The sequence below is a fragment of the Spea bombifrons genome, chromosome 4 (assembly GCF_027358695.1).
Source record: "Spea bombifrons isolate aSpeBom1 chromosome 4, aSpeBom1.2.pri, whole genome shotgun sequence".
NCBI classification, from domain to species: Eukaryota; Metazoa; Chordata; class Amphibia; order Anura; family Pelobatidae; genus Spea; species Spea bombifrons.
Window position 1 is genome coordinate 1,164,680 of NC_071090.1, and position 26,146 is coordinate 1,190,825.

The 26,146-nt window shown below is 48.7% G+C and overlaps 2 protein-coding genes across 2 annotated transcripts in view; one reads left to right on the top strand and one right to left on the bottom strand.

Annotated features, from left to right (window-relative positions):
• ETFRF1 (electron transfer flavoprotein regulatory factor 1) overlaps positions 1-26,146 on the top strand; it is a 203,325-nt gene that overhangs the window by 95,174 nt on the left and 82,005 nt on the right. The gene's annotated exons all lie outside the window — the stretch shown is intronic.
• ITPR2 (inositol 1,4,5-trisphosphate receptor type 2) overlaps positions 10,203-26,146 on the bottom strand; it is a 70,888-nt gene continuing 54,944 nt past the window's right edge. Inside the window, exons 43-57 of the mRNA XM_053464419.1 lie at positions 25,939-26,049; positions 25,653-25,748; positions 25,443-25,562; positions 23,885-23,992; positions 23,050-23,242; positions 22,463-22,588; positions 21,976-22,151; positions 20,710-20,874; positions 20,316-20,505; positions 19,186-19,269; positions 17,466-17,596; positions 16,867-17,032; positions 13,618-13,778; positions 11,399-11,560; positions 10,203-10,862 (exon numbers count right to left, since the gene is read on the bottom strand). Coding sequence (XP_053320394.1) covers positions 10,776-10,862; positions 11,399-11,560; positions 13,618-13,778; positions 16,867-17,032; positions 17,466-17,596; positions 19,186-19,269; positions 20,316-20,505; positions 20,710-20,874; positions 21,976-22,151; positions 22,463-22,588; positions 23,050-23,242; positions 23,885-23,992; positions 25,443-25,562; positions 25,653-25,748; positions 25,939-26,049 — 2,076 coding nt within the window. The 3' untranslated portion in view covers positions 10,203-10,775. The remainder of the gene's footprint in view (positions 10,863-11,398; positions 11,561-13,617; positions 13,779-16,866; positions 17,033-17,465; positions 17,597-19,185; positions 19,270-20,315; positions 20,506-20,709; positions 20,875-21,975; positions 22,152-22,462; positions 22,589-23,049; positions 23,243-23,884; positions 23,993-25,442; positions 25,563-25,652; positions 25,749-25,938; positions 26,050-26,146) is intronic.

Consider the following 26,146-nt stretch of genomic DNA (forward strand, 5'->3'; position numbering starts at 1 on the left):
ATTACTGTATACAGCGCTGGGGGTTATATTACTGTATACAGCGCTGGGGGTTATATTACTGTATACAGTGCTGGGGGTTATATTACTGTATACAGCGCTGGGGGTTATATTACTGTATACAGAGCTGGGGGTTATATTACTGTATACAGCGCTGGGGGTTATATTACTGTATACAGCACTGGGGGTTATATTACTGTATACAGCGCTGGGGGTTATATTACTGTATACAGAGCTGGGGGTTATATTACTGTATACAGTGCTGGGGGGTTATATTACTGTATACAGCGCTGGGGGTTATATTACTGTATACAGCGCTGGGGGTTATATTACTGTATACAGCGCTGGGGGTTATATTACTGTATACAGCGCTGGGGGTTATATTACTGTATACAGCGCTGGGGGTTATATTACTGTATACAGTGCTGGGGGTTATATTACTGTATACAGCGCTGGGGGTTATATTACTGTATACAGAGCTGGGGGTTATATTACTGTATACAGCGCTGGGGGTTATATTACTGTATACAGCGCTGGGGGTTATATTACTGTATACAGTGCTGGGGGTTATATTACTGTATACAGTGCTGGGGGTTATATTACTGTATACAGCGCTGGGGTTATATTACTGTATACAGCGCTGGGGGTTATATTACTGTATACAGCGCTGGGGGGGGTTATTACTGTATACAGCGCTGGGGGGGTTATTACTGTATACAGTGCTGGGGGTTATATTACTGTATACAGCGCTGGGGGTTATATTACTGTATACAGCGCTGGGGGTTATATTACTGTATACAGCGCTGGGGGGTTATATTACTGTATACAGCGCTGGGGGGGTTATATTACTGTATACAGTGCTGGGGGTTATATTACTGTATACAGTGCTGGGGGTTATATTACTGTATACAGCGCTGGGGGTTATATTACTGTATACAGCGCTGGGGGTTATATTACTGTATACAGTGCTGGGGGGGTATATTACTGTATACAGTGCTGGGGGTTATATTACTGTATACAGCGCTGGGGGTTATATTACTGTATACAGCGCTGGGGGGTTATATTACTGTATACAGTGCTGGGGGTTATATTGCTGTATACAGGGCTGGGGGTTATATTACTGTATACAGCGCTGGGGGTTATATTACTGTATACAGCGCTGGGGGGTTATATTACTGTATACAGTGCTGGGGGGTTATATTACTGTATACAGCGCTGGGGTTATATTACTGTATACAGCGCTGGGGGTTATATTACTGTATACAGCGCTGGGGGTTATATTACTGTATACAGTGCTGGGGGGGTATATTACTGTATACAGTGCTGGGGGTTATATTACTGTATACAGCGCTGGGGGTTATATTACTGTATACAGCGCTGGGGGGTTATATTACTGTATACAGCGCTGGGGGTTATATTACTGTATACAGCGCTGGGGGGTTATATTACTGTATACAGGGCTGGGGGTTATATTACTGTATACAGCGCTGGGGGGTTATATTACTGTATACAGCGCTGGGGGGTTATATTACTGTATACAGTGCTGGGGGGTTATATTACTGTATACAGCGCTGGGGTTATATTACTGTATACAGCGCTGGGGGTTATATTACTGTATACAGCGCTGGGGGTTATATTACTGTATACAGCGCTGGGGGTTATATTACTGTATACAGCGCTGGGGGTTATATTACTGTATACAGCGCTGGGGGTTATATTACTGTATACAGCGCTGGGGGGTTATATTACTGTATACAGCGCTGGGGGTTATATTACTGTATACAGCGCTGGGGGTTATATTACTGTATACAGCGCTGGGGTTATATTACTGTATACAGCGCTGGGGTTATATTACTGTATACAGCGCTGGGGGTTATATTACCGTATACAGCGCTGGGGGTTATATTACTGTATACAGTGCTGGGGGTTATATTACCGTATACAGCGCTGGGGGTTATATTACTGTATACAGCGCTGGGGGTTATATTACTGTATACAGCGCTGGGGGTTATATTACTGTATACAGCACTGGGGGTTATATTACTGTATACAGCGCTGGGGGTTATATTACTGGATACAGCGCTGGGGGTTATATTACTGTATACAGCGCTGGGGGTTATATTACTGTATACAGCGCGGGGGTTATATTACTGTATACAGTGCTGGGGGTTATATTACTGTATACAGCGCTGGGGGTTATATTACTGTATACAGCGCTGGGGGATTATATTACTGTATGCAGCGCTGGGGGTTATATTACTGTATACAGCGATGGGGGGTTATATTACTGTATACAGCGCTGGGGGTTATATTACTGTATACAGCGCTGGGGGTTATATTACTGTATACAGCGCTGGGGGGTTATATTACTGTATACAGCGCTGGGGGGTTATATTACTGTATACAGCGCTGGGGGTTATATTACTGTATACAGCGCTGGGGGTTATATTACTGTATACAGCGCTGGGGGGTTATATTACTGTATACAGCGCTGGGGGTTATATTACTGTATACAGCGCTGGGGGTTATATTACTGTATACAGTGCTGGGGGTTATATTACTGTATACAGCGCTGGGGGTTATATTACTGTATACAGTGCTGGGGGGGTTATATTACTGTATACAGCGCTGGGGGTTATATTACTGTATACAGCGCTGGGGGTTATATTACTGTATACAGTGCTGGGGGGGTATTACTGTATACAGCGCTGGGGGTTTATGTAAAACCCGCCGAGGCTTCTTCAGGGGTTAAGTTCCTTTTTTGGGGGGAAGTCGCGTCTCTCTGGTTATCCAACTTCCTGTTCTTTGGGGGTTATTTTAATAATCGGGTTCTGATTAACCTGTCGAGGGCCAGAACTGAAAGAAGGTTTAATCCGGTAAATGGACAGAAAACCAAAAATAACAGAAAAATTACCCTTTTTATAAAAATCTGTGCAAAGTTTGCCCTAATTTGCCCCCAGCTCCTAGGCGGGATCTCCTGTCGCCTGCGCATGGTGTATACCTCATGAGGGGTTCCGAGGGGGTCTATGGAGACCTCCGTGCTTTCCTACCACTGATTGGCTGCAGCAATCAGCCAATCAGTGGCTCAAAAACGGTTCTTGTAAGCTTTTGAGCCCAGTCCTCTGTCTTTTTCCCTTTTGATTGTAAGCCTTTGAGCCAAGCCTTCTGTATACTTTGTTTCATTTGTCTTCTAGGTTTTGAGATATATTTCTCTGTAGATTGCCAGTTTTTGAGCCAAGCCCTCGGAATACCCGACCTATTCCTGTCTCCTGCCCCCTCTAGCTTGTGAGCTGAGCCCCCCCCCTTACCATATAGATTGTCAGCTCACAAGGCGACTGGACTGGCTTTGGGTGAAGGTTCCGGGTAACGTCACCCCGTGTATTTTATCTGCTGTATCTTTTAATTGTCAGCTCTAAGGACGAGGCTGATCCGGAGTTACCCCAGGACCCTGCCATCGGTCACGGGGGGGGGGGTTACGGTGTTTGAGGAAAATGGATGTAAAAATAGTCAGCAGACTGCGGGTGGCCAGCGGCGCGTGAACAGCGCATGGAGCGGCTGAGAGTCTTCGGAGTTACAGCGCGTGGGGTCGCTGGGGAGGCAGACGGAGCTCGGAAAGAGGAAGAGAATCCTCCTGATTACAAAAGACGATTTCCTGAGAACCAACGCGGAAGATAACGCTCCCTTTATCTACATAGCGCCGGCAGACGCCGCAGCGCTGCTGCAATAAGAGCGAGCGTATTAAATAATATTACAAATTACAACAATAAAGAGCCCTGGACCCAGGAGCTTCCAATCTATTAGACCCCTGTCTGTGCGGTAACGGTAACTTTTGGCTGCAGCGCTTTAACCGTTAACCCTTCCCCACCTGCGCCGCATAGACATACGGTTTACAGCAGGAGAAACGGGCGACCAGACGGGGGCCGGATGGGGCCGATCTGCCGGCTAATTGGAATTGTATCCATGTTTCCATAGGAACAAATTATGTGTTAACTGTTTCAGCAGAGGTTGTTTTAAGGGCCATTTGACCTATACGCCTCTGAACCGCCCACTTGGACTGTAAGCTCTTTGGGCCAGGCTCCTTTTGAATTGTTGCCCCGTGCCGCTCATACTCAGGGAGTCCGTGTTATCTGAGGCATGCGACCCGTGGCCCATTTCCAGCGGCGCGTGGCCCGGCAGGTGGCAGTTCTGACTCAGCCCTCGGTGCCCTCATTCTGCGCGGTTTCTGCCCAGCTCAGGAATCACATTAACCCCGTCACGCTTCCTGCACTTTCCAAACCGTCTCAGCGCTCCGACTGCCCTGGGGCTTTCCCTCCGACACCCTTACAGCGCTGGGGCAAACACACCGGCTCCACGGGTGAGAAGCGGGGATTTCCACTCGGCTCATTCCATGCGGTGACTCACATTTATTAATTGCCCCCCCTCACCCCCCCCCCGTGTGTTTCCTGGATTCTAAGAACAGAATTTAGTTAAAACACAACATTTGATTTGTTACAATGCAGCAAGATAATGACATGTATGTGGGGCACACGGAGGATTCACATCAGAGTGCGTGAACGAGTGTGTGTATGGGGAAGAGTATGGTATTAGCGTGAGTGCGTGATACTGTATGGTGTCAGAGTGTACGTGTGTTAGTATGTGGTATTAGCGTGAGTGCGTGTTACTGTATGGTGTCAGAGTGTACGTGTGTTAGTATGTGGTATTAGCGTGAGTGCGTGTTACTGTATGGTGTCAGAGTGTACGTGTGTTAGTATGTGGTATTAGTGTGAGTGCGTGATACTGTATGGTGTTAGAGTGTACGTGTGTTAGTATGTGGTATTAGTGTGACAGCGTGTTACTGTATGGTGTTAGAGTGTACATGTGTTAGTATGTGGTATTAGTGTGAGTGCGTGATACTGTATGGTGTTAGAGTGTACATGTGTTAGTATGTGGTATTAGTGTGAGTGCGTGATACTGTATGGTGTTAGGGTGTACATGTGTTAGTATGTGGTATTAGCGTGAGTGCGTGTGTCACGTTCTGCCCAGGCTGCGGAGCTGCATATCTATCTTGCTTCAGTTTTTCTGTTTTGCTTTAATCCGTTCCTGGATTTCCGTTTGCTTTGTTCTGATCTTCCATTCCGTGTTTCTAGTTCCGGCTCTTTGCTTCAGCTCTGTTTCCTTTATAAGCTGCGCCCCACCCGTGTGTTCTGTTTGTCTGTCTGCAGTCCGCAGGTACGTCTCTCTGATACGTGTTTGGAGTGTTTAGTACCACTGTCAGCAGGGATTAGCGTTAGGACCCACCGTCATTGGAGTGCTTTGGCGTAGTGGTGGGCTAAGCATACTATGGCCATAAGATGTGACGGAATCTCCAATAGTTATCATTCAGTCCTAGGCTAGTCTCTGTATTTATGTGTGTTTAGTCTGCCCTGTCTCCCCGGCAGCGGGGTGTCCTGTCCGGTGTCCCCGGCAGCGGGGTGTCCTGTCTTGTTCGCTGTTGTGCCCTGTAACATGTATATCTTGTCTGGTTATGTTTTGTGCCTGGTCTCCCTGTCCCCCTTGCTTGTTATGTTTCTGCTATACCCTTTGCTTGGCTTCCGTGCTCCCAGCCTGCAGCATCCTGCACATTTGTTTGGAGAGCTATGTCTCATGCCTGCTCCAGGGTGCCTGCAGGATATCACTTTGTTTCCTTTTGGATTACATCTGCTGCTATGTCAGGGCTCTGGTGTTTGGCTGCACAACTCTAGGTGCTCAACACCCGGGTGAGTGCGGTCGCCCCGCAACCAGGCCCTGTCCAACTCCGCTACTGCACTGTGACTCCTGTGCACCATCTTTGGGCGCGCTGGGTCCTTTCTGTTATCCGTATGGACCTGGTTTCGTGCCAGCGTGTTTCTGTATGGAGTTAGAGTGTACATGTGTTAGTATGTAGTATTAGCGTGTGTGTATACTGCTAGCATGTGTGAGCGTTAGTGTATGTTTTTAGTGTCAGGGATAAGCCTAGGGTTAGTGGCCCAGGGCAGAGAAGGGACGGAGTGTTTGTGTAAGCACACGGTGTTAGGGTGAGTGTGTGGGTTAGGGTTAGGGTGAGTGTGTGTGTGTGTGTGTTAGGGGGTGAGTGTGTGTGTTAGTGTGTACGTGTGTTTTATTGGGGGTTCAATAGAAATCCTGCACTCAGGGGCCCCTAACCCTGGGCTCTTCCCTGCCTTTCTTTTCTTTTGCCGCAGAATCCCGGATTTCCCAATTTATTGTTCGTTCTTCTCACCCCCCCCGCATGAGCACAGAATATGGGCTGATTTCATGGGAATTCAGGAAAGTTTGTAGGATTTGCTCTTTTTTAGATGTCAGAGTTTCTTTTGTCCGGTGAGTAACGTGGAATCCATCCCGGGAGTTACTTTATCTCCGGAGATAATCTCGCTGCTCCGGGGGCTGATTTATCAGGAGGGTGGCGCTCTGATTCATCACAGACATATCGCTCTCCTGCGTGTAACATTATCACACGTATGATGAATACTCGCTACAGATCACGCTACAGACTAAAGGCTTTAAACACAGGATCCAATTCATTCTATTTTCTCTCCGCTTCTGTGTATTAAAGGGGCGCTCCAGGCATCGGACCCTTTAATGCGGGGTCCTTTAAATCCCCACATGGTCCCCACATGATGGAGGGGTCTCTGCAGGACCCCCCACATGCGTTTTACCCCTTTACCCAACCCCCCCCATGCTCCACGGCTGAATCCCGGCCGCTGATCTCCCCAGCTTCAGAAACGTTATTCTTGGACCTTTTTGGTGTAAAAAGCATGATTTTATTATTTATTATTGAATCGTCACAGAAATGTCCAAGGAATTCTGTAGGAAATTCCCCCAAAAAACGTTTAATCGCCTGAATTGTTTCTGGGCAGCGATTGATCCGATAAGTTTTATAAAAATAATATATATTATAATTATAGATTTCCTCGGCTTTCTTTGATTTTATTCTCGACGATAATAAAGATTTCCCCCAAATAATACTAATGAGACGCCGAGGGGTGGGGGGGCACACGGTGCGTCGGGGGCACACGGTGCGTCAGGGGGGGCTCCACGCGGAACGAGTCGGGTTCATCCAAACGTGCTTTCTTTGATACGAAGATTCCGGTGAAAGGGCCACATCTGGCGTTCCGGGCAGACAGACTCTGCTTTTTTGGGGCGTTTTATGGATATTTTCATTCCGGGAGCAGAATTCTTCTCGAGGCGACGCCGGTACATTCTGACAGTAAGCGTGGAACGCGCTGTGAGCGGACGGGGGGGGACTTTAACGGCCGGCCGCTGCGTGGGGGGTCTCGGTGGGACCACCGCAAATTTCCATAACTTCAAAGGTCGCCCCCCCCAGCTGACTCGGCGACGGCAGAAACCTCAACCTCTGCCGCGGTTACTTTGTTGCGTCTCCAGTCACCGGCGCCATCACCGGAGTCAAAGCTTTTCGTGTCTATTAGGTTCAAAGTTCCAAAAGTCACAAATTCCCATTATTTGTCTGAAAACTGAAGAAATAGAAACCCAGACCCCCCAGACAGATCGGCCCCCGTCGGCCCCCGTCTAGTCGCCCGTTTCTCCTGCTGTAAAGACTCAAACCTTAATCAGTCGTTGGTCTCGTCTTAGATTCAGGAGCCGTATGTCTATCCCATGCATGTTTAATCCCCTCACTGTATTACCTCTACCACCTCTGCTGGGAGGCTGTGTCCAATGTGGCAGGTAATTGCAAATTTAGTTTGTAGTATTTTATATATTTTATCCCCGGCTGTTGATTGGATGGCTTTTATATTTAACCCCTAAATACGTCTCCCGATTCTCTACTTTCTACTATAAATAATCCTAAAAATACCCCAAAAATCCCAACGTCACCTGAATAAAATAACTTAACCCTTTGTGTTTGAAACGTTTGAGACGCAGTATGGTTATCGTTACAATCAAGTAATGAGACTTTATACATGGCGATTCCTCTGGCCCCTGAGGACAGGCGCTGGCCTACGTACCCAGGGGTTTCTGCCCCTGTGCCCCCAGCGCTGGGTATTAGTGGTTGGTAAAGGGTGGCAGTTGCCCTGAATGCTGCGTTGTCTGTCGGCTGGCATCGCCGGGTCGTTTCTTACAGAAACATCGATTTTCTGCTGTCTAGACTCCGTTTAATAAAGGAGGCTTTTGTCTGAAATCCGCTGGAGTCATAGAAACCAACTCAGGTGCAGCAACATGCGCAGAACGCGGAGTCGCGTGAGTCACCCGTGAGATACACTGTAACATTAACCCCTTACAGAGCATTACAGTGTAACATTAACCCCTTACAGAGCATTACACTGTAACATTAACCCCTTACAGAGCGTTACAGTGTAACATTAACCCCTTACAGAGCGTTACAGTGTAACATTAACCCCTTACAGAGCATTACAGTATAACATTAACCCATTCAGAGCATTAGACTGTAACATTAACCCCTTACAGAGCATTACAGTGTAACATTAACCCATTCAGAGCATTACACTGTAACATTAACCCCTTACAGAGCATTACACTGTAACATTAACCCCTTACAGAGCGTTACAGTGTAACATTAACCCCTTACAGAGCATTACAGTGTAACATTAACCCCTTACAGAGTGTTACAGTGTAACATTAACCCCTTACAGAGCGTTACAGTGTAACATTAACCCATTCAGAGCATTAGACTGTAACATTAACCCCTTACAGAGCATTACAGTGTAACATTAACCCCTTACAGAGCATTACAGTGTAACATTAACCCCTTACAGAGCATTACAGTGTAACATTAGCCCCCTACAGAGCATTACAATGTAACATTAACCCCCTACAGAGCATTACAATGTAACATTAACCCCTTACAGAGCATTACAGTATAACATTAACCCTGTACAGAGCATTACAATGTAACATTAACCCCTTACAGAGCATTACAGTATAACATTAACCCCTTCAGAGCATTACAATGTAACATTAACCCCTTACAACAAACCACAGTGCATTGCAATGTAACATTAACCCCTTACAGAGCATTACAGTATAACATTAACTCCTTCAGAGCATTACAATGCAACATTAACTCCTTACAACAAACCACAGTGCATTGCAATGTAACATTAACCCCTTACAGAGCATTACAATGTAACATTAACCCCTAGGGAGAAACAAAGTACTATGTACTTATTTACTCCAGTAAGATACAATGTATCACAAAGATACATTGTATATTTAACACCTTATTATCTCCAGAATGAAACCCCAGGACATACAGTTTAAGTCTAACTTCTCCAGCACATTAACAATTAACCCTTCCAATCTATCAACCTAATTTGAACACTAGTATTTTGCAGCTGGATCGGGATCCTTCCCAGGCTCCCTCCAGGGGCTCTCTCCGGCTCTGTGAGCGGCTGCGACATCAGCCAGCAGTTATTCTCAGATTTATTATGCTTTCTGCCTAAGCATTCATTTAATTATACGAAATCGTAAAGGCGAATTCTACACGGGTCGCTCGGTGATTGACTCGTGGAAGAGGGGTCCCAGGATTGGATTTCTTGGAAGTTTTCACGTCATTCAGCCATCCGTGGTTTTTAAAATGTCACAAAAGGACTTCGGTGCCGGAAGATGCGCCCCCCCGGCTTATTTAGGAATGTTTGGGGGTCCCCAGGGCACCTCTACCTACTACGTGTAAAGTATGTCGGGGGCCGCGTCCCTCCATGCGTGGTTCCATTTTGGTTATATTCATTAATGCTTGGCTGCCTGAGAGTAGTTGGGACAGGAACCTCCAGCAGGCGAACGAGACTAACCTTTGCAACTGCGTGACGATGTCTCGGGAAGCGTCCCATCGACCCCAATCCACGGAATAAAAAAAAAAAAATTCATACGGATTTCGTGATCAGGGAGCCGCGTTTTAAACATCTCTGAGAAGCAAAGTTTATTAACTTAAAAAGCTCTGGATATTAGGCGATAACGCCCCCCCCCAGCAAGTATTAGTCGCCCCGCAAAAGAATAAGGACTCCCATCAGCCGTATGCATAAAATAGAAAGGTTTTTTTATTTATTTCCCTTTTCTTATATAAAAATGTCCAGTTTTCTCCCTAAATTTAAAAAAAAAAGTAATTTTATTGTAAAAGAATAAATTCCAGACAATTCAGAAATTCATCAAATCCTAACCGCGCCGGATACATTTTCCAGTTTCTTCTCCCGTAACAGCAGCCGCCCCTCCCCCGCTGGTTATTTTACTTTTTTTTTGTTAATAATTTTATTTATTCATTTTTTGGGGTGGTTTCCACCTTCTTTCCAGTATTTAGAAGTTCAGAAAAAATATTTCTAAATTAGCTACAAATTGATGATTACAAAGAGGATCCAGTTCTGAAAATTGTAACAAAAACAATACTTTCTTTTTATCTTTTTTTTCTGTAGAAACGGCACCAAAATAAACCCTTTTAATACAAGATGTAACAATACGAGCGTCAGGCACTTGGTGAATCGGTTTCCAGTCTTAGCTTGCGGCCCTAATCGGCCCCAATCGGAGCCGCTCGTCCAGTTTTGTATCAAATGAGCGCAGAAACCGGTAGAACAACGAGAGGAATATTTTGGGTGAAGGAATGAAGAAAACCGGTTTTTACTTTTTATAGGTCTTTTTTGAGGCCAGAAACCCTCTTTTTTTAAGTCTCACAGCTCGGCGCAGGCGCGGGTCTCTCAAACCGATCCAATGTTTAATGTCCCGGCAGGACCGCTTCCCAACGTGGTCCGTTAATTCCCAGAGCGATAAGGGCCGGGGGCCGGCTCCCGGGGGCCGCGGTGTCAGTGCGCAGGCATGTGATGGTTCATGTGGGTTGTGGTGGATCCGAGGAATCCCAGTCTCTGCTTGTTCTTCCTTTGTTCTGTCATCTAGAACACAAAAAAAAGGAAAATCCTCCACGTTTAACGATTATTTAACAAAAAAGTACAACGAGAGGTGAAAGCCGGGTTTGAGGACACAGAGAACACGGGCCGCGGACGGACGGAGGACACGGACTGCACCGGCAGGGAACATGGATCGTACCGGCGGGGGACACGGAGCGCGGAGGACGCGGCGTCACAAACACGTGGTTAGTGGCCGGCGGGTTATTTGCTGGAACGCGGATTTCTGTGATATCTCCAGCGATGTTGGCTCCAGCGGCCAATGAATTAAAAAACTAACGACATGCGGAGCGAGGGGCCGGCAACAACATAAACCGAAGAGCGGGGGGCCGGTGACATGAGCCAAAGAGCGGGGGGCTGGCAAAAATAAACCAAAGAGCGGGGGGCCGCCGCACAACGACTTACACTGAGGGGCCAAGGATGGCAGTATGCCGCCATAAAGCAAAGGGGCCGCCGCAAAGCGACTTAAACCGCGGAGAGGGGGGGCTGCAGCGCGCCGGTGAATCCCAAGTCCTTGCCCTCACCTGCTCTTTCAGCTCCGCCAGCTGCCCCGACAGCTGCTTCACCAGTCCCATGGTGGACTCCAGCTTCTCCTGCAGGTTCCGGATCTCGTTCTGCTCCGTCTCGCTCTCGCTGCTGACCAGCGACATGGCGCGCATCCGGGGGAACCAGTCCAGGTTCTTATCCTACGGCGAGAGAAGAAACGCCTGGAAGAGATGGTCTGGAGACAAGCCGGGTCTGAAGGTGCGCGGCCCTCGGATGATGGGAGTCGAGGTCACCTGGAGAGCCCCGGGGGGGGGGGGGAACCGGCTTTTTCTCGTGATTCATTCAGAAAAACGTCTCAATAAATTAATGATACATAAAGGGATCTAACAAAGGGCAGGAGGGTGGAATGGAGGGAAGTTTTACTTTACTGAGAGGGTGGTAGATAAGTGGAACAGCCTCCCAGCAGAAGTGGTAGAGGGTAATACAGTGAGGGGATTAAACATGCATGGGATAGACATACGGCTCCTGAATCTAAGACGAGACCAACGACTGATTAAGGTTTGACTCTTTTCTGTGCTTTAAGGTCATTTTCAGAGTTATTTGGGGGGAGGTTTGGGTTTTACTCCCAAGAGCTTGCAATCTACGGCCCGCAGCTACGTCCCTTAACCCTTTGCATCGGGGAGATGGCAGCAGGCGGTTTGGGGCCCGGGGGTCTCGCGAAGGCAGACGCAGCCGCTGTTGATGTAAAGAGTTTGAATCGGTTTTCGCGAAGCAGACGTGAGACGCATCTGGAGTTTACAGCGAGAGGAGCCAAGCTGGAGCCGCGCCACCGAGGGGGCCGAACGCCACAGAGGGGGCCAAACTGGTGAAAGTTCATCAATAAACTTCTCTACTGAACGATAACACGCTCCAGCTCCGGATCCAGCCCCCCGCTCCGGATCCAGCCCCCGCTCCGGATCCAGCCCCCGCTCCAGCTCCGGATCCAGCCCCCGCTCCAGCTCCGGATCCAGCCCCCGCTCCAGCTCCGGATCCAGCCCCCGCTCCAGCTCCAGCCCCTCCAGCTCCGGATCCAGCCCCCCGCTCCGGATCCAGCCCCCGCTCCAGCTCCGGATCCAGCCCCCGCTCCAGCTCCGGATCCAGCCCCCGCTCCAGCTCCGGATCCAGCCCCCCGCTCCAGCTCCAGCCCCTCCAGCTCCGGATCCAGCCCCCCGCTCCGGATCCAGCCCCCGCTCCAGCTCCGGGTCACCGAGACATCTTCTCCCCTTTAATATCCTAAAAGTCTCTGATTCGCCACTTAATCCCCCCCCCAACATCCTGGATACACTGAGCTGTCAATCATTACTAAATACTACTTGATTGACAGACGCCACGAATGATTTATTTAAATGAAGCTATTTTGGTTTTCGCGGATGGACGGAGCTACGGAATTATTATCATTAATTGGAATCCGCTACGGATGCCCAGAAGTCGCCTGCAGATCGGCCCCCAGCGGCCCCCAAAAGGATAATTAATGCCCCGTCCGCTAAGCAGCGCTACAAAGAAATTATGGAGGAAAAAAATCAGTTTTTCTGCAAATCCCAACTATTTTTATACAATAACGTCTGAGAAACGAATGACTCAGAACCCGGGGGGGCCGGGGGGGGCAGATATCACATCAGACCCGCGAGCCGCCGCCTCCTACACGCCGAGCGACAGAAATACACGGCAAATATTACTTCATCCGACCCACAGCGTCACGCCGAGGAACAGGAAGGTTTAGCCGGGTCCCTCGACGCAGACGGAGAGATCGGCGGCCGGAAACCCAGGACCTGCCGGCAGATCGGCCCCCCGACGGCCCCCATCTAGTCGCCCGTTTCTCCCGCTGTAATGACTCAAACCTTAATCAGTCGTTGGTCTCGTCTTAGATTCAGGAGCCGTATGTCTGTCCCATGCGTGTTTAATCCCCTCACTGTATTACCCTCTACCACTTCTGCTGGGAGGCTGCTCCACTTATCTACCACCCTCTCAGTAAAACGTCCTTCCATCCCATCTCAGCCTCTGTTACAGGGGCAGTAAATGGTAACAAAGTTGCATAAATGTATATAACATGCAGTGAAGGCAGCAAAACTAATGAGATGATCCACTAGATCTGGAGATCTGCCGGGTAGCGGATCCCACATCCAGAGTACTCATTACTGCTATTATTGTAACAGGCAAGAAACGTGAAGCCCCAATTCTTGTGGTTTGTCTGCTTTGAACGTTTTCTCGGGAGACTTACTGCTATCATCTTGGCCACGAAGCTCTCGGGCCCCGTGTACTCGGTGGGATCTTTCACCTTGACCAGGACGATGAAGTACAGGTAGTGCCACATGCAGTGCTCGGCCTGGATGTGCTCCTCGAACGACACCGTCTTATTGTCAAACTTATCTCTCTCCAGCCCTGACACCGCCGAAGGGAAACACAGAGACTTTTATATAAACGTGGCAGGAGGCGGCACGATCCGCCGACCCGCCGACGAGACGTTACGATGTATCAAGGACAGTGGCGTCGCTACAGGGGGGCAAGGGGGGGCAATTGCCCCCCCTAGGATATTCCTTGCCCCCCCTGTTGCCCCCCCGCCGAAATTGGAGCCACCCAGGACAGTCCCCTTGACTGCTAACAACGGCATGGTGCCGTCGCTAGCAGTCACAGTCGGGTGCTAACGACGGCACCATGCCGTCGCTAGCACTATCTTACCTTGATGGAGGTCTGTGGACCTCCATCACCACCTGCCCCGGCGATCTGCCCCTCACACTGAAGGGCATCACCGGGGCCACCCGATCCGGCCGGTGACGTCGCGCGTAATGACGCGATGACGTCACCGCGCAACTTTATTAATAACTGACAATTGTCAGTTAAAGAGGTATGGGGGCATGCTGCTTAGATGCCTGTATCTCAGGCATCTAAGCAGCTACATACCCCCAACATATACCGTTGGAAAGGTAATTATCTCACCTTTCCAACGATATATAGCTTGTAAAATAATTTTAAAAAATTACGTTAAAAAAATGTAAACAAAAGATTTAAACATAAAGTAGTTAAACTTTAAAAAAAATTAAAAAGTTTAAGTATTCTAGCTAAATGATCACTGTGATAGGCAATGTTACCACAGCGATCATATAGCTATAAAAAGTCACATTCCCTTTTTAAAAATGGCCGATACTAATTTTTAATCCCATGATCCCTTTGATCATGGGGTTAAATTTAGCCAACGGTAGAGGGAGGCAATTTTTGAAATCCTGATGAACTGCAAATATTATTAAAATCAGCCATTTAGCCTGTGTGGTACGTGAGTAACCATCTTATCCCTGGAGCGCCTTGCATTTTTACTGCAAAACTTATTTTTGCTGTAAAAGTGATTTTTTTTCTCCCTTTACCATCATTTCTTTGGGATTGTAAGGGGAAAGAATGGTGTTTGTGCTTATGTGAGTGAATGTATGGAAAGTATGGTGTGTGCTTCTGCGAGTGAATGGAGATATGAAAGGCGTGTGAATGATCAGTAATTAGGGTTGAAGCCTTGACGTGGCATTACTGCTCATGTAGGAAGTTAAATTATGGCACAAAAAGTACACATTTGCAAGAACTACACACTTTGGCGCATCAAATGAGGGGCTGTATGTGTTTCTAGTACAAACATGGAGTGCGCTAGACACAAATGAACATGTCGCTATGGATAGAAAAAACATATTTTCTAGCCAAAGAGACATATTCCATCTTTATTTGTGCACTCAACTTTTGTCCTAGAAATACGTGTAGCCCCTCATTTGAAGCTCCAAGGGGCGTAGTTTCTTAAAATGGATGAATTGTCTGAATGAGGGAGAGCATGAGTTAATGTGTGGATGAATTGTCTGAATGAGGGAGAGCATGAGTTAATGTGTTTGTGTGTATCATAGATGTATAATTGTGGAAGGGCAAAGATGGCACTAGCAGGATATTAGAGCCTTGGGGACCGAGATGGCACAGGCCGGGTGTATATGGGACAAAGATGGCAAATCGTATGTGTGTTATCTGGGTGCTGGCCAGGTTCTATGTGGACAGCATGGATGCCAGGGCTTGCTTTGGGGTGTGCAACCTGTGATCTATGCCTGTAATTTAGGGGGTTTTAAATATACCTTTAATGCTGTGTTTTTATGTGAATTCCAATTGATCTGTACCTGCAAAGCTGGGTTTCTGTGTTATTCTGTAGATCCATATCTGCTATGCTATGTTTCCATACATTATTTATGTATACCTGCAAATACAGGGTTTGTATGTCTTGTTCAGTTGATTAATACCTGCAATGCTGTTTCCATGTATTTATTTGATCTATACCTGCGATGCTACGTTTCATATATTATTATTGTATACCTGCAAATACAGGATTTATATGTCTGATTCTGTTTATTTGATATATACCTTCAGTGCTGAGATCACAAGTGAATTTAAATTGATCTATACATGCAAAGCTGGGTTTGTGTGTTAATGTGTTGATCTATACCTGCTATCGGCAGCAGGGTCTAATATTTATATATATATATATATATATATATATATCGTCAGCAGGGACTAATATTAATATATATCGGCAACTGGGGCTAATATTAATATATATGGGCAGCAGGGTCTAATATTTATGTATATATTTATATATATATCAGCAGCAGGATCTAATATTAGGCCCTGAAATCATTTAGTGCAAAAGTTAAGGTATTGTGTTGTTTAAAGGATTTCAAGGATTAGTCGTACTAAATTGTGGCTTCAGGCTTCCAATGTTGAATGATCAAGTATTGTATTGTCCAATAACAAAAGTATCATTCCATAGCACATTACTTTTGGCTATATATATATATATATATATATATATATATATGTGTGTGTGTGTGTGTTTTTTCAGTGGTATCATTTAATGGTGGAAATTATTAATGCCCCCCCAGTTTGACTGTGGTATCTTGTGTGCCCCCCCTATATATTGTTTCTAGAGTCGCCACTGATCAAGGAACATTCTGCTGATTCCAGTTAATGAATCGCCGGCTCATCTATTGGCTAAAAGGAGAGATCTCTGCACTTCATGCGCGATATCTTTGAACGGGGGGGGGGTTAAAGGCCCCCTCGCTATACAGCAGAAATACCTCCCTCTATAACACATAGCCCCCCCCTCTATAACTCACATAACACATAGCCTCCCTCTATTAACACATAACCCCCCATAACACATAGCCCCCCTCTATTAACACAACACATATACCCCATCTATTAACACATACCCCCCTCTACAACACACATACCCCCCTCTATAACACACATAACCCCCCATAACACATAGCCCCCCTATAACACACATAACCCCCACAAAACACATAGCCCCCCTCTATAACAGAAATACCCTTTCTAAAGACACCAGGAGTACGCGGGGAACGCTGGGGTCTCTATAGGGGGTCTCTATAGGGGGTCTGTATAGGGGGTCTGTATAGGGGGTCTCTATAGGGGGGTCTCTTTACGGAATCCTCACCGCAGATGAAACACGTCGTCTTCAGGATCTCCTCTTTCTTTTGCTTTTCGCTCCTGAGATCGGCGAAGGTGTCGATAATCACCCCGAAAATCAGGTTCAGCACAATAATGATGACGATGAAATAGAAGAGGAGATCGTAGACGACGCGGGCGGCAAACAGCGGCTCCTGAAATACATCGCGGGTCACAAACACCCCGCCACGGGACTGATACCCCGGATACCGGAAACACGGCAGATACTTCTCATCTTACCCCAATAACCCCCCTCTATCCGCAGACCCGGAGCCGCCGCTGCTGTCAGTCATGTGATATTTGGGGTGACTTTCCCGGCTCAAACCCCACACTGAGCTGATGCTTTATGGCAATGCTAATGAAGTCCGTTCCTCCATAGACTTTCATTAGTCAGAGAGTCCAGCTGGGTGATTAAGACTGAGCCATTCTATTGTCCCCCACAGGCAGTATGATTAGGAGTCGGGGGTTTAGTAGATTTTTGGGAGATCCCTTTTTAAAGCCTTTAAGGATTCCCCCGCACCATGAGGACTGAGGGGGCAACTACAAGGAGACCCCTGGGGCAATTAATTAGCAGGAACGGACACTTACATCCTTGGAAGGTTTCCGGAGGACGTCGCCCACCCCGCCGCCGTTTCGCAGACCCTGGTTCAGCACGGTTACGATGCACATCAGCAGCGTGTCGCACGCGCGCTCTATTCCATCCGCCTCGGTGCCGTCACCTGAGAAAAAAACAAAAAACTGCGGATTAAGAATAAAAAATTCCTACAAAAACATTTCATTTATTAAACACAGCGAGCCGGGGGCCGAGATAAACCATCGTCTCCGAGGAGCCATGATGGCGCCATATAAATAAATAACAACAATCTGATTGGTCAGCAGGAGATAATAAACGTGACCGATCCGCTAAATGCGATACAGTTCTAGATAAACTACAACTCCCAACATCCAATGGGGACCTACCGAACCAGCCAATCAGTGCACACCGACCCCCGACACACGCATACAGACTATAGCTCTTTAACGTGAAACATTGGCAAATCAGTGTCCTTTTTTTAATTTTTTTTTACTTTTGGTAGACAAGTGGAAAAGCCTCCCAGCAGAGGTGGTAGAGGGTAATACAGTGAGGGTATTAAACATGCATGGGATAGACATCCGGCTCCTGATATAAAATATAAAGCGAATCGCTCGGCTCTATAATTAAGTGGCGGCTGGGATCGTCTCCGCGGTTTGGATTTCTCTGCTGGGGGCTTCTACAGAGTAATAAACACCCGGCCCCCCGTCTGGCCCCCCCGTGAGGGAGATCGCTGGGCGCGGAGTCACCTCAGAGGGACTTTTAAAGGCTCTGTGTGTAAAATCCTAAAATCCTCTGAATTCAGATTTATTCTGAGCTTAAAAATAAAAAAAAGAACAAAATCCATTTTTTGTAATAATTGGGGTATTTGTGGGGCCCCCGGAACGCGCTGGGCGGTCGGCGGGCAGGAAGGGGTTACTGCTCGGCTGCTTGGCGTTTCACATAATCCCCCTCGGCGAAGTCACATGCCGAGTCATCTGAGGCCTCTCATCGTGAGAAGGCGGCTGATCCTACGGTGACTGGAGTAGTCCGCGCACGCACCGGGCCCCAGAGAGGGATCCTTGTTTGCCCCGCGCCATTTAAATGCCGGTCAGATGATCTTGTTTATTCCTCCGGCGAAAGGAAAACATTAATGCCGGGCGGGGGCAGCGGGGCAACAGGGGATGAGAGGAAGGCGGCATTAACCCTAGAGATGCTGCGGCACGTGTGGAATCTCAGACGTCAGTTCTAGAACTTAAAGGGTTAAAGCTGCGCCCCCCCTCCCCAAATTCATTGCACTGAAAAAAAACTGCAAAAAGGATTATTCCTCCCCATGAAGTTATCTCAGATGATGCTGGATCTGCCACAGGCTGCCACCGGTCTCATCTGATCAACACAGCCCTTAAAGCTCAGCCAATTAGACCTGATGCTTTATGGCGATGCTAATGAAGTCCGTTCCTCCATAGACTTTCATTAGTCACAGTGTCTGACTGGGTGATTAAGACCGAGTCATTCTATTGTTCCCCACAGGCAGTATGATAAGGAGTCGGGGTGTTTAGTAGATCGGGGGTCAGATAACAGAGCGAGAATCATACAAACGGCTGATATGCAGCTGCCTGAAAACTTTATATTATGGGGGCAAAAACTACAACTGGGGTAAAAGAAAACAGCAGAATATTTCTGAAAATCTATTTTTAATCTGATTGGAGGAATAAATACCCCCCCCCCCCGAAACCCTCGCGTGATTCCCGCACTCACCCTGCATGGAGACGGTTGCCGAGCAGTCTTCCTTGTGACAAGCGCCATTGACCATCGCCAGAGACCCTCGCGGCATGAAGTTACCTAAGGGGGGGGGCGAGAGTCACATGATCGCTTTATGACGCCCGCCGAACCAACAACGGGCGATAACAAGAAAAACAAGCGCAACAAATATCTGCCCTGGCGGATTCTGCAAGCGATTTTGGGGTTAATAATGGGGGTTTTCAGCGTTCTGCCCATTTTTATCGGCTCTATAGGCTGAATTCCTTTCGGTTCCCAAACTCTATGGTTTTTAACGCCTTTTCTCTCACATTAAGGGCGATTTGGGTTCTGAAAGCGTTAAATCCTTTTTGGGTGTAAACCCCCCGTTTTTGGGGCGAGTGGAAAGCCATTTTCTGCACCGTTCCTGCGCGGTCGCCGCGTTCCTCAGTAAACAGGCAATTTTTTGTGAGGCTCCTGCCAACGTCTCACAGACTCGGCTTTCTGCCGGTGTTATTGGAGCCGCCGCCGGGCAGAGGGATTCTCGCGGGATTATTGGAATTAATAAACTCCTCGCACCGCGGATTAACCCATTCACTGCCGGACACACGCCATGCACACGCTTACATCCGATTCACTCTCACAACTCACAGCCGGAAATCTGAGTGCAGAGATCTACTAATTCCCTGCCATAAACCCAATGTGCAGATCCAAAACCCTACGGGTATACCTCCCAAGTGTCCCTGTATAGTTTCTACAGTCCCTCTGTGTGCACCAAATCTCTGATGACCCTCCCTTCTTCTAAATTCCCCACCCACAATAGGGCACAAAGTCTGGGTAAAGCTCCGCCCCTGGCCACACCCCTTAAACAAAAGTGGCCCTTTGGGCATTTAAAACGTTGGGAGGTATGTAGCCGCTCCTGTGACGCGGCTTCTGCAGAGCTTTCAAGCGGAGCTCAGTGACTCGGTTGTTTAGACCCAGGCTTTCGGGGGGGGGGTCGGGTTAATTATTTAAATGCCGGCCGGTTATAAAGCGGCGGAGGTCGAGCCCTTTGCGTAACTTGTATGTCCCTCCCTGTGCGTCGAGCCGCCTCCCCACGAGGGCCGTGCAAGTGCCGGGGGGGGAGTGCTAGCTGCCCCCCCTCCACTTACCGAGGTCCGGCGTCTTCAGTCTGTCCACCTCCATGATGAAGTCATCCTTGAGGAACAGGAAGCCGATGATGGAGAAGAGGTAGACGAGGATGAGCGCCAGGACCGCCGTCAGGATGATGGAGCGGCCGTTCCGCGTCACGCTTTTGATGACGTTCAGCAAGGTCTCTTCCCGATAAACCAAATCAAAGAGCTGGCGGAGGAACATGCGCGGGTCACTCGCACAGCAAACACACGCGCGGGCGGCCGAGGAGCCGCGAAAGGATCCGGGTCACCGGGCAGGTATTAACGCGCGAAAGGATCCGGGTCACCGGGCAGATATTAACGCGCGAAAGGATCCGGGTCACCGGGCGGGTAACCCGTTTAGCGGATCGGCCCCTAACGCGCGCGTCCTCACCAGGAAGCTGTAGAAGAACTCGTGGACGAAGAGCCCCAGCATGCAGACGATGACGTAGACCACGTGGTAGAGGAACGCCATATCCATGACGACCGCCCGGTAACCTCGCGTAAACGTCCCGCGGTTCCCAACGAAACTCACCAAAAACACGACTTTATTGCAGAGCTTTAAATAAAAGAGAAAAAACACAACGTGAAAAACTGCACGCGCTTTACAACCGGGGGCCGCGGCGCCAGCCTACCACCTCTGGCAGAAGGTCTTTCCATGTATGCACTGGGGTAACGCTATCATACAAGCAGCTGCTTCGGGCTCCTAGTGTAAGGAGGATGTGGGGGGCAGACACCTCGGAAAGTTGGTATTTTAATCCGCTCTTTATTTAGCATTTTTTATCAATTGTACGTAAGGGGCCCCTGAAGACCTAGAGCCAGCCGTTTCTGCTCATATTGTGCAGACACCGGCTGTGAGTGCACGGGGGGCTCACACTCAGCCTTGTTCAATGTAAGGAACTTTACTGAGAGGGTGGTAGATAAGTGGAACAGCCGCCCAGCAGAGGTGGTAGAGGGTAATACAGTGAGGGGATTAAACATGCATGGGATAGACATACGGTTCCTGAATCTAAGACCAATGGCTGATTAAGGTTTGAGTCGTTACAGCAGGATACAGGGGCCGGAGAGGGCCGATCTGCCTTATAATAAGTAACCCCCTTTAGTTGCACTGATTGAATACGTTTAGAATTCCGCGGATTTCACACAATAAAGAAGCAGATAATTGGGATTTTCGCAGGCGAGTAAAGCGATTGTTCTTTCAAACCCCAAATCCATTTATCTGAGAGCAGCAATAATTCCTCCCCGATCCGCTCTGACGGTTTAATGCCCGGGTATCCCGCGAACGTGTCCGGCTCAACGTGTCGCTCGGCAACCGAGACAATCGTGTTTATGGTAACGGCACCGGTTCTGCCGGTAATCGAGCCGCCCGGAGCTGGGTTACCACCGGACCCCAGCACCGCCGGACCCCAGCACCGCCGGACCCCAGCACCGCCGGATCCAGCACTGCCGGATCCCAGAACCGCCGTTTCCCAGCACCGCCGGACACCAGATTCACCAGATCCCAGCACCACCAGATCCCAGCACCGCCAGATCCCAGCACCGCCGGACCCCAGCATCACCGGACCCCAGCACCGCCGGACCCCAACATCACCGGACCCCAGCACCGCCGGATCCCAGCACCGCCGGACCCCAGCACCGCCGGACCCCAGTTTGCACTCACGTTAGCAGCTCCCAGCAGGATGAGAGTGGCCCCCAAACCCAGGGTGTAAATGGATCGCAGCATGACGGACACCAGGAACGGGCGAATGCCGAACGGTTTGGGTAAAACGAAGAGGATGGCGGTGCAGACGGCGACGGCGACCCAGAGGAGAACCGAGAGCAGCGGGGGCAGGGTGCCTGCGGAAAGAAGAAAAGGGAACATGTATAGTTCAAAGCCCGGTACCGGATATACTGAACCCACCGAAGGACATGGATTCGCGGATAAACCACATTCTAGATTTATTTACAGCGGATCCGATTCTCATCAACGCAGAACGCCGATTCGTTAACGTAACGGGGCAAAAAAATGGAATGGAAGGAGGTTTTTTGCTTTACTGAGAGGGGGGTTGATAAGTGGAGCAGCCCCCCAGCAGAGGTGGTAGAGGGTAATACAGTGAGGGTATTAAAAACATTCAATATCTCAATCAAGTTACTAGAAAAGAAAAAACCTTCATCTCCGTCGTCTCCAAACGGGTAGAAAAGAGCCACGGCCAGGTTAATGAAAACGGCCAAATTAAACGAGATGCTCCCCCAGAGAGAGATGTGACGGGAGAACCAGAAGAGAGCGGGGTTACCTGCGAGACAAGAGGAGAGCGTTAAACGTACAACGTGTGCCCCCCCCGCGCGTCCTGGATACCCAGCGCCGGCCGCACCCAGAATACTAAATGGGAATCACAGCAGCAGTTGGCTGCGCATGCACGGCTCGGGACCCAGCAGACGGACAGCGGCTGGTTTTTAATAACTGGTGGCCCGTTTCGTTTGAGATTCAGCCAAGAAATGGCACAAAACCAACGGCAGACGCATTCCTTTAGTTTCCATAGCAACTGCTATTCCTCCAGGGTATTAAAACACATGTAAGTAAATACACCCCCTCGCCCCAGGAGCTGACACTCCAAGTGGTCACTTTACTGGTCCAAAGGAACAGAGCTCATCTAAAACTCACAAAGCGTGGTACCCCCCCACAGTGGTTCACCCCCAGACCCCACCATGAGTGTCCCCCAGACTCCCACCTCCCCCCGGCGGCGGATCTCCTTACTTCGGATCTTGTGCTGCCAGGTCATCTCGTTGTACAGGTCCTCGGTCTGCTGGAAGAAGTGGTTCACTTTGCTGCCCTGCTCGTCCCGCTCCGTGGTGTTGAAAACCCGGCACATGGATTCCTTGGTGAGGAACTCGCAGATATTGGGCACCGGGAACACGATCTGCTCCATCGTCCGGTCGTGACGGACGATCTGAAAGATGAAACAGCCGCTGTCTGTGGGTTTGGGCAGCGAAAGAATTGCCCCCTGATGGGCAGCTTTTCATGCCCCGGGTGTGATACAGAAATGGGGGCATTTATACTTTAAGGGTCCCTGAGCTGCGCAGATCCGGATTATCCTTTACCCCAAAAGCACAGCGACAGGGGGCAAATAAAGAAAAACAGTGCAAAGCGTTAACGGCGGTGCAGTCACCATAGCAACTAATGGAATGCTCTGCTAACTGCCCCATGTTAAGCACTTTGCACCAGAATTGCCCTGTTAGATATTCTGAGGCCCGGGATACAAAGTATAAAATTCTGTTTGTCAAGGAACCCGGGACACGAATCTCGGGGCAAATTCTGGGTATTTTGGGGCGATAAATAATAATAATAATAATAATAATAGGGGTTTCTGGCCCGTTAAAATAATACATTCCCCGTAGTAATAGGCAGAAGATCTGTACCAGGACACCGGCGTCTGAACCACGGGAGGTCACCGGTAAGAGTCCGGCACACAGCTCGCTGCTGCCCCCGCTGGTGCCCCGGGGTATTGCGGAACAATTTATTGTATTTTTTGGTTATTTTGGGTGATTTGTACGTTTTTTGGTATTATCGTCCCCGCCGCTCATTATTTTACCTCTATCTGCGCCGTGTGGTTGGCGTAATACGTCAGAGCCTCGTCGCCTCCTTCCGGATCGGCCCCCGGCTTTAACATCTGCTGAAGCGATTTGTAATGTCGCGCCAACTGGAAGCCAGAGGAGGAAGCAAACATTTTCTGAATGTTGGGGACTTTCCTCTCCCCGTAAAAAGAAATACAAATAAACAGAAGGGATTTGGTGTCATTGGTTTCCCGGGTTACGGGGTTAAAGTATTTGCCAAAACCATTAAAAAAAAAAAGAGAGAAGCAAACAAATAGATTTATTAGAGATCAGCGAGAGTTCAACGCAAACGAGATAACATCTCCCAAAATATAACCTCTACCTTATCACAAAGCCTGGAGAATACAACTCCCAGCACGCTCAGCCGCCATGCACGGCTGGGAATCGTGGGCGTTGGTACCACTTGGCTATTCCTGCGTTATTTGGCAGGAGGGGGGTCCCTTTGCACCGTATCCGGTCAGGAAGTGCTCCGGAGAGTGCGTGCACCCCAGAAACGCTTCCCCCTTGGTGGGATATTTATATATATATATATATTTTAGCACATTTTGTCCATTAAACTAAAGTGGACAGGGTGTTCTGAAAGGGTTAAAAATTAAACCCGAGTCACAGCCAATCAGGAAAAAGAAAGATGGGGGGGCTGTTATGATTTTGCTGCAAAATTATTATGAAAATGATGATAAAAGCCACGGATCTGTTTAACTGGCGCAGGCATCGCGCATGGGCATTTTTTTCTCTACCGATATATTCCCAGCATGCACCAGGTGTGACCGTTCTATATATACCATGGCAGGGAGGATAAAATCACAAACGTCTTTAAAAACGCTTCAAAAACGTTAACCTGGCACTTTCTGCGCTCTATTGATTATTTTAAGTTTTTTTTGGGGGGGGTGAAAGGTCCGTTTTAATGAAATAACCCTGGAGACCTGGCCGCGCATGCTGGCGCTAACAGCGAGCCCTTGGAACGGCCCCATCGGTGACCCCGTACTTAATATTTATGTCTTTACAGATTTTTCGCTTCCGGTAAAACTAATCAACATACGCGGCGGCTAAAAAGGAGTAGAAAAGGAGCAGAAATTATGAAAATTCACCCCCCCCATCTGACTGCCCCCAGAATATACCGTCTGCGGAGGGGATCGAAATAGAACGAAAAAGGGAAGCAGTCATCCGGGAAGAAAAAAACAAGTTTTTCCCCCAAAAAAGCAGACTCCGCACAAACAAACCAAACAGAAGTGTATGTGGCTGCTGATTGGACAGTTTCAATAGGGTCACTTATGTAATGGAAGGGGAACAGCCTCCCAGCAGAAGTGGTAGAGGGTAATACAGTGAGGGTATTAAACATGCATGGGATAGACATCCGGCTCCTGAATCTAAGACGAGACCAACGACTGATTAAGGTTTGAGCCTTTACAGCAGGAGAAATGGACGACTAGACGGGGGCCGGATGGGGCCGATCTGCCGGGGGGTTCCAGGTTGTCTCAGAGGTCTGGCGTTCAGCCGTTCCAATCGCCACTTTAATAAAAAGGAGAGCAGACCTACCTGGTGCGCTAGGATATAAATGTTATGGCCAACGGCCCTCGGGGACACTTGTTCGTCGGACCCATGGTCGTCGCGGTCGGTGTCCAGCCCTTGGCTATAAGCAGCTTTTATGACGTCCACCTGACCGCGGGAATAAATAGATAATTAGATAAACAGCGCTTTCCGCCATTTTCGCTGAAAGTCGGCAGCCCCGCCGTCTGTTTCCCGTACCAGCTCTGCCGGGCGCATGTTGTAGAGGATGCGTTCGGCGTTCTCGCTGTCGTGCCGGCTCTCCATGATGGCCAGCAGCAGTTTGGACGCGTTGTTCTGCAAGAAAAAAAGTGGGGAACACGCGTGATCCAACAGGCGGCACGATGCGGCGTGTACACGTGTGCGCCTTATTCCTGCGTGCGTTTAACCCCCCCCATTGGATTAACCCTTTCTTGTGAGTGCGGAAAGCATGCGCCGGCAAGGTGTGGGTACGCAGTGCTCTACGTTTGGACATGCGCCGCCGCACCTTGAGCTGAAGTATCAGATCCATGCGGTATCTGCCCAGCGGGTTGATGTCGTTCAGGATCAGGGCAATAATGATGTCGATCCCGTTGGACTCGTGAGCAGCGATACACGTCTGCGGGGCCAATAAATCACACGGTTAGGAACATAAAGAACACGCGGTATTTGTTCATTCCGGGGCCAGGCGCAGAAATGTTTAATTCTGTCTTAGA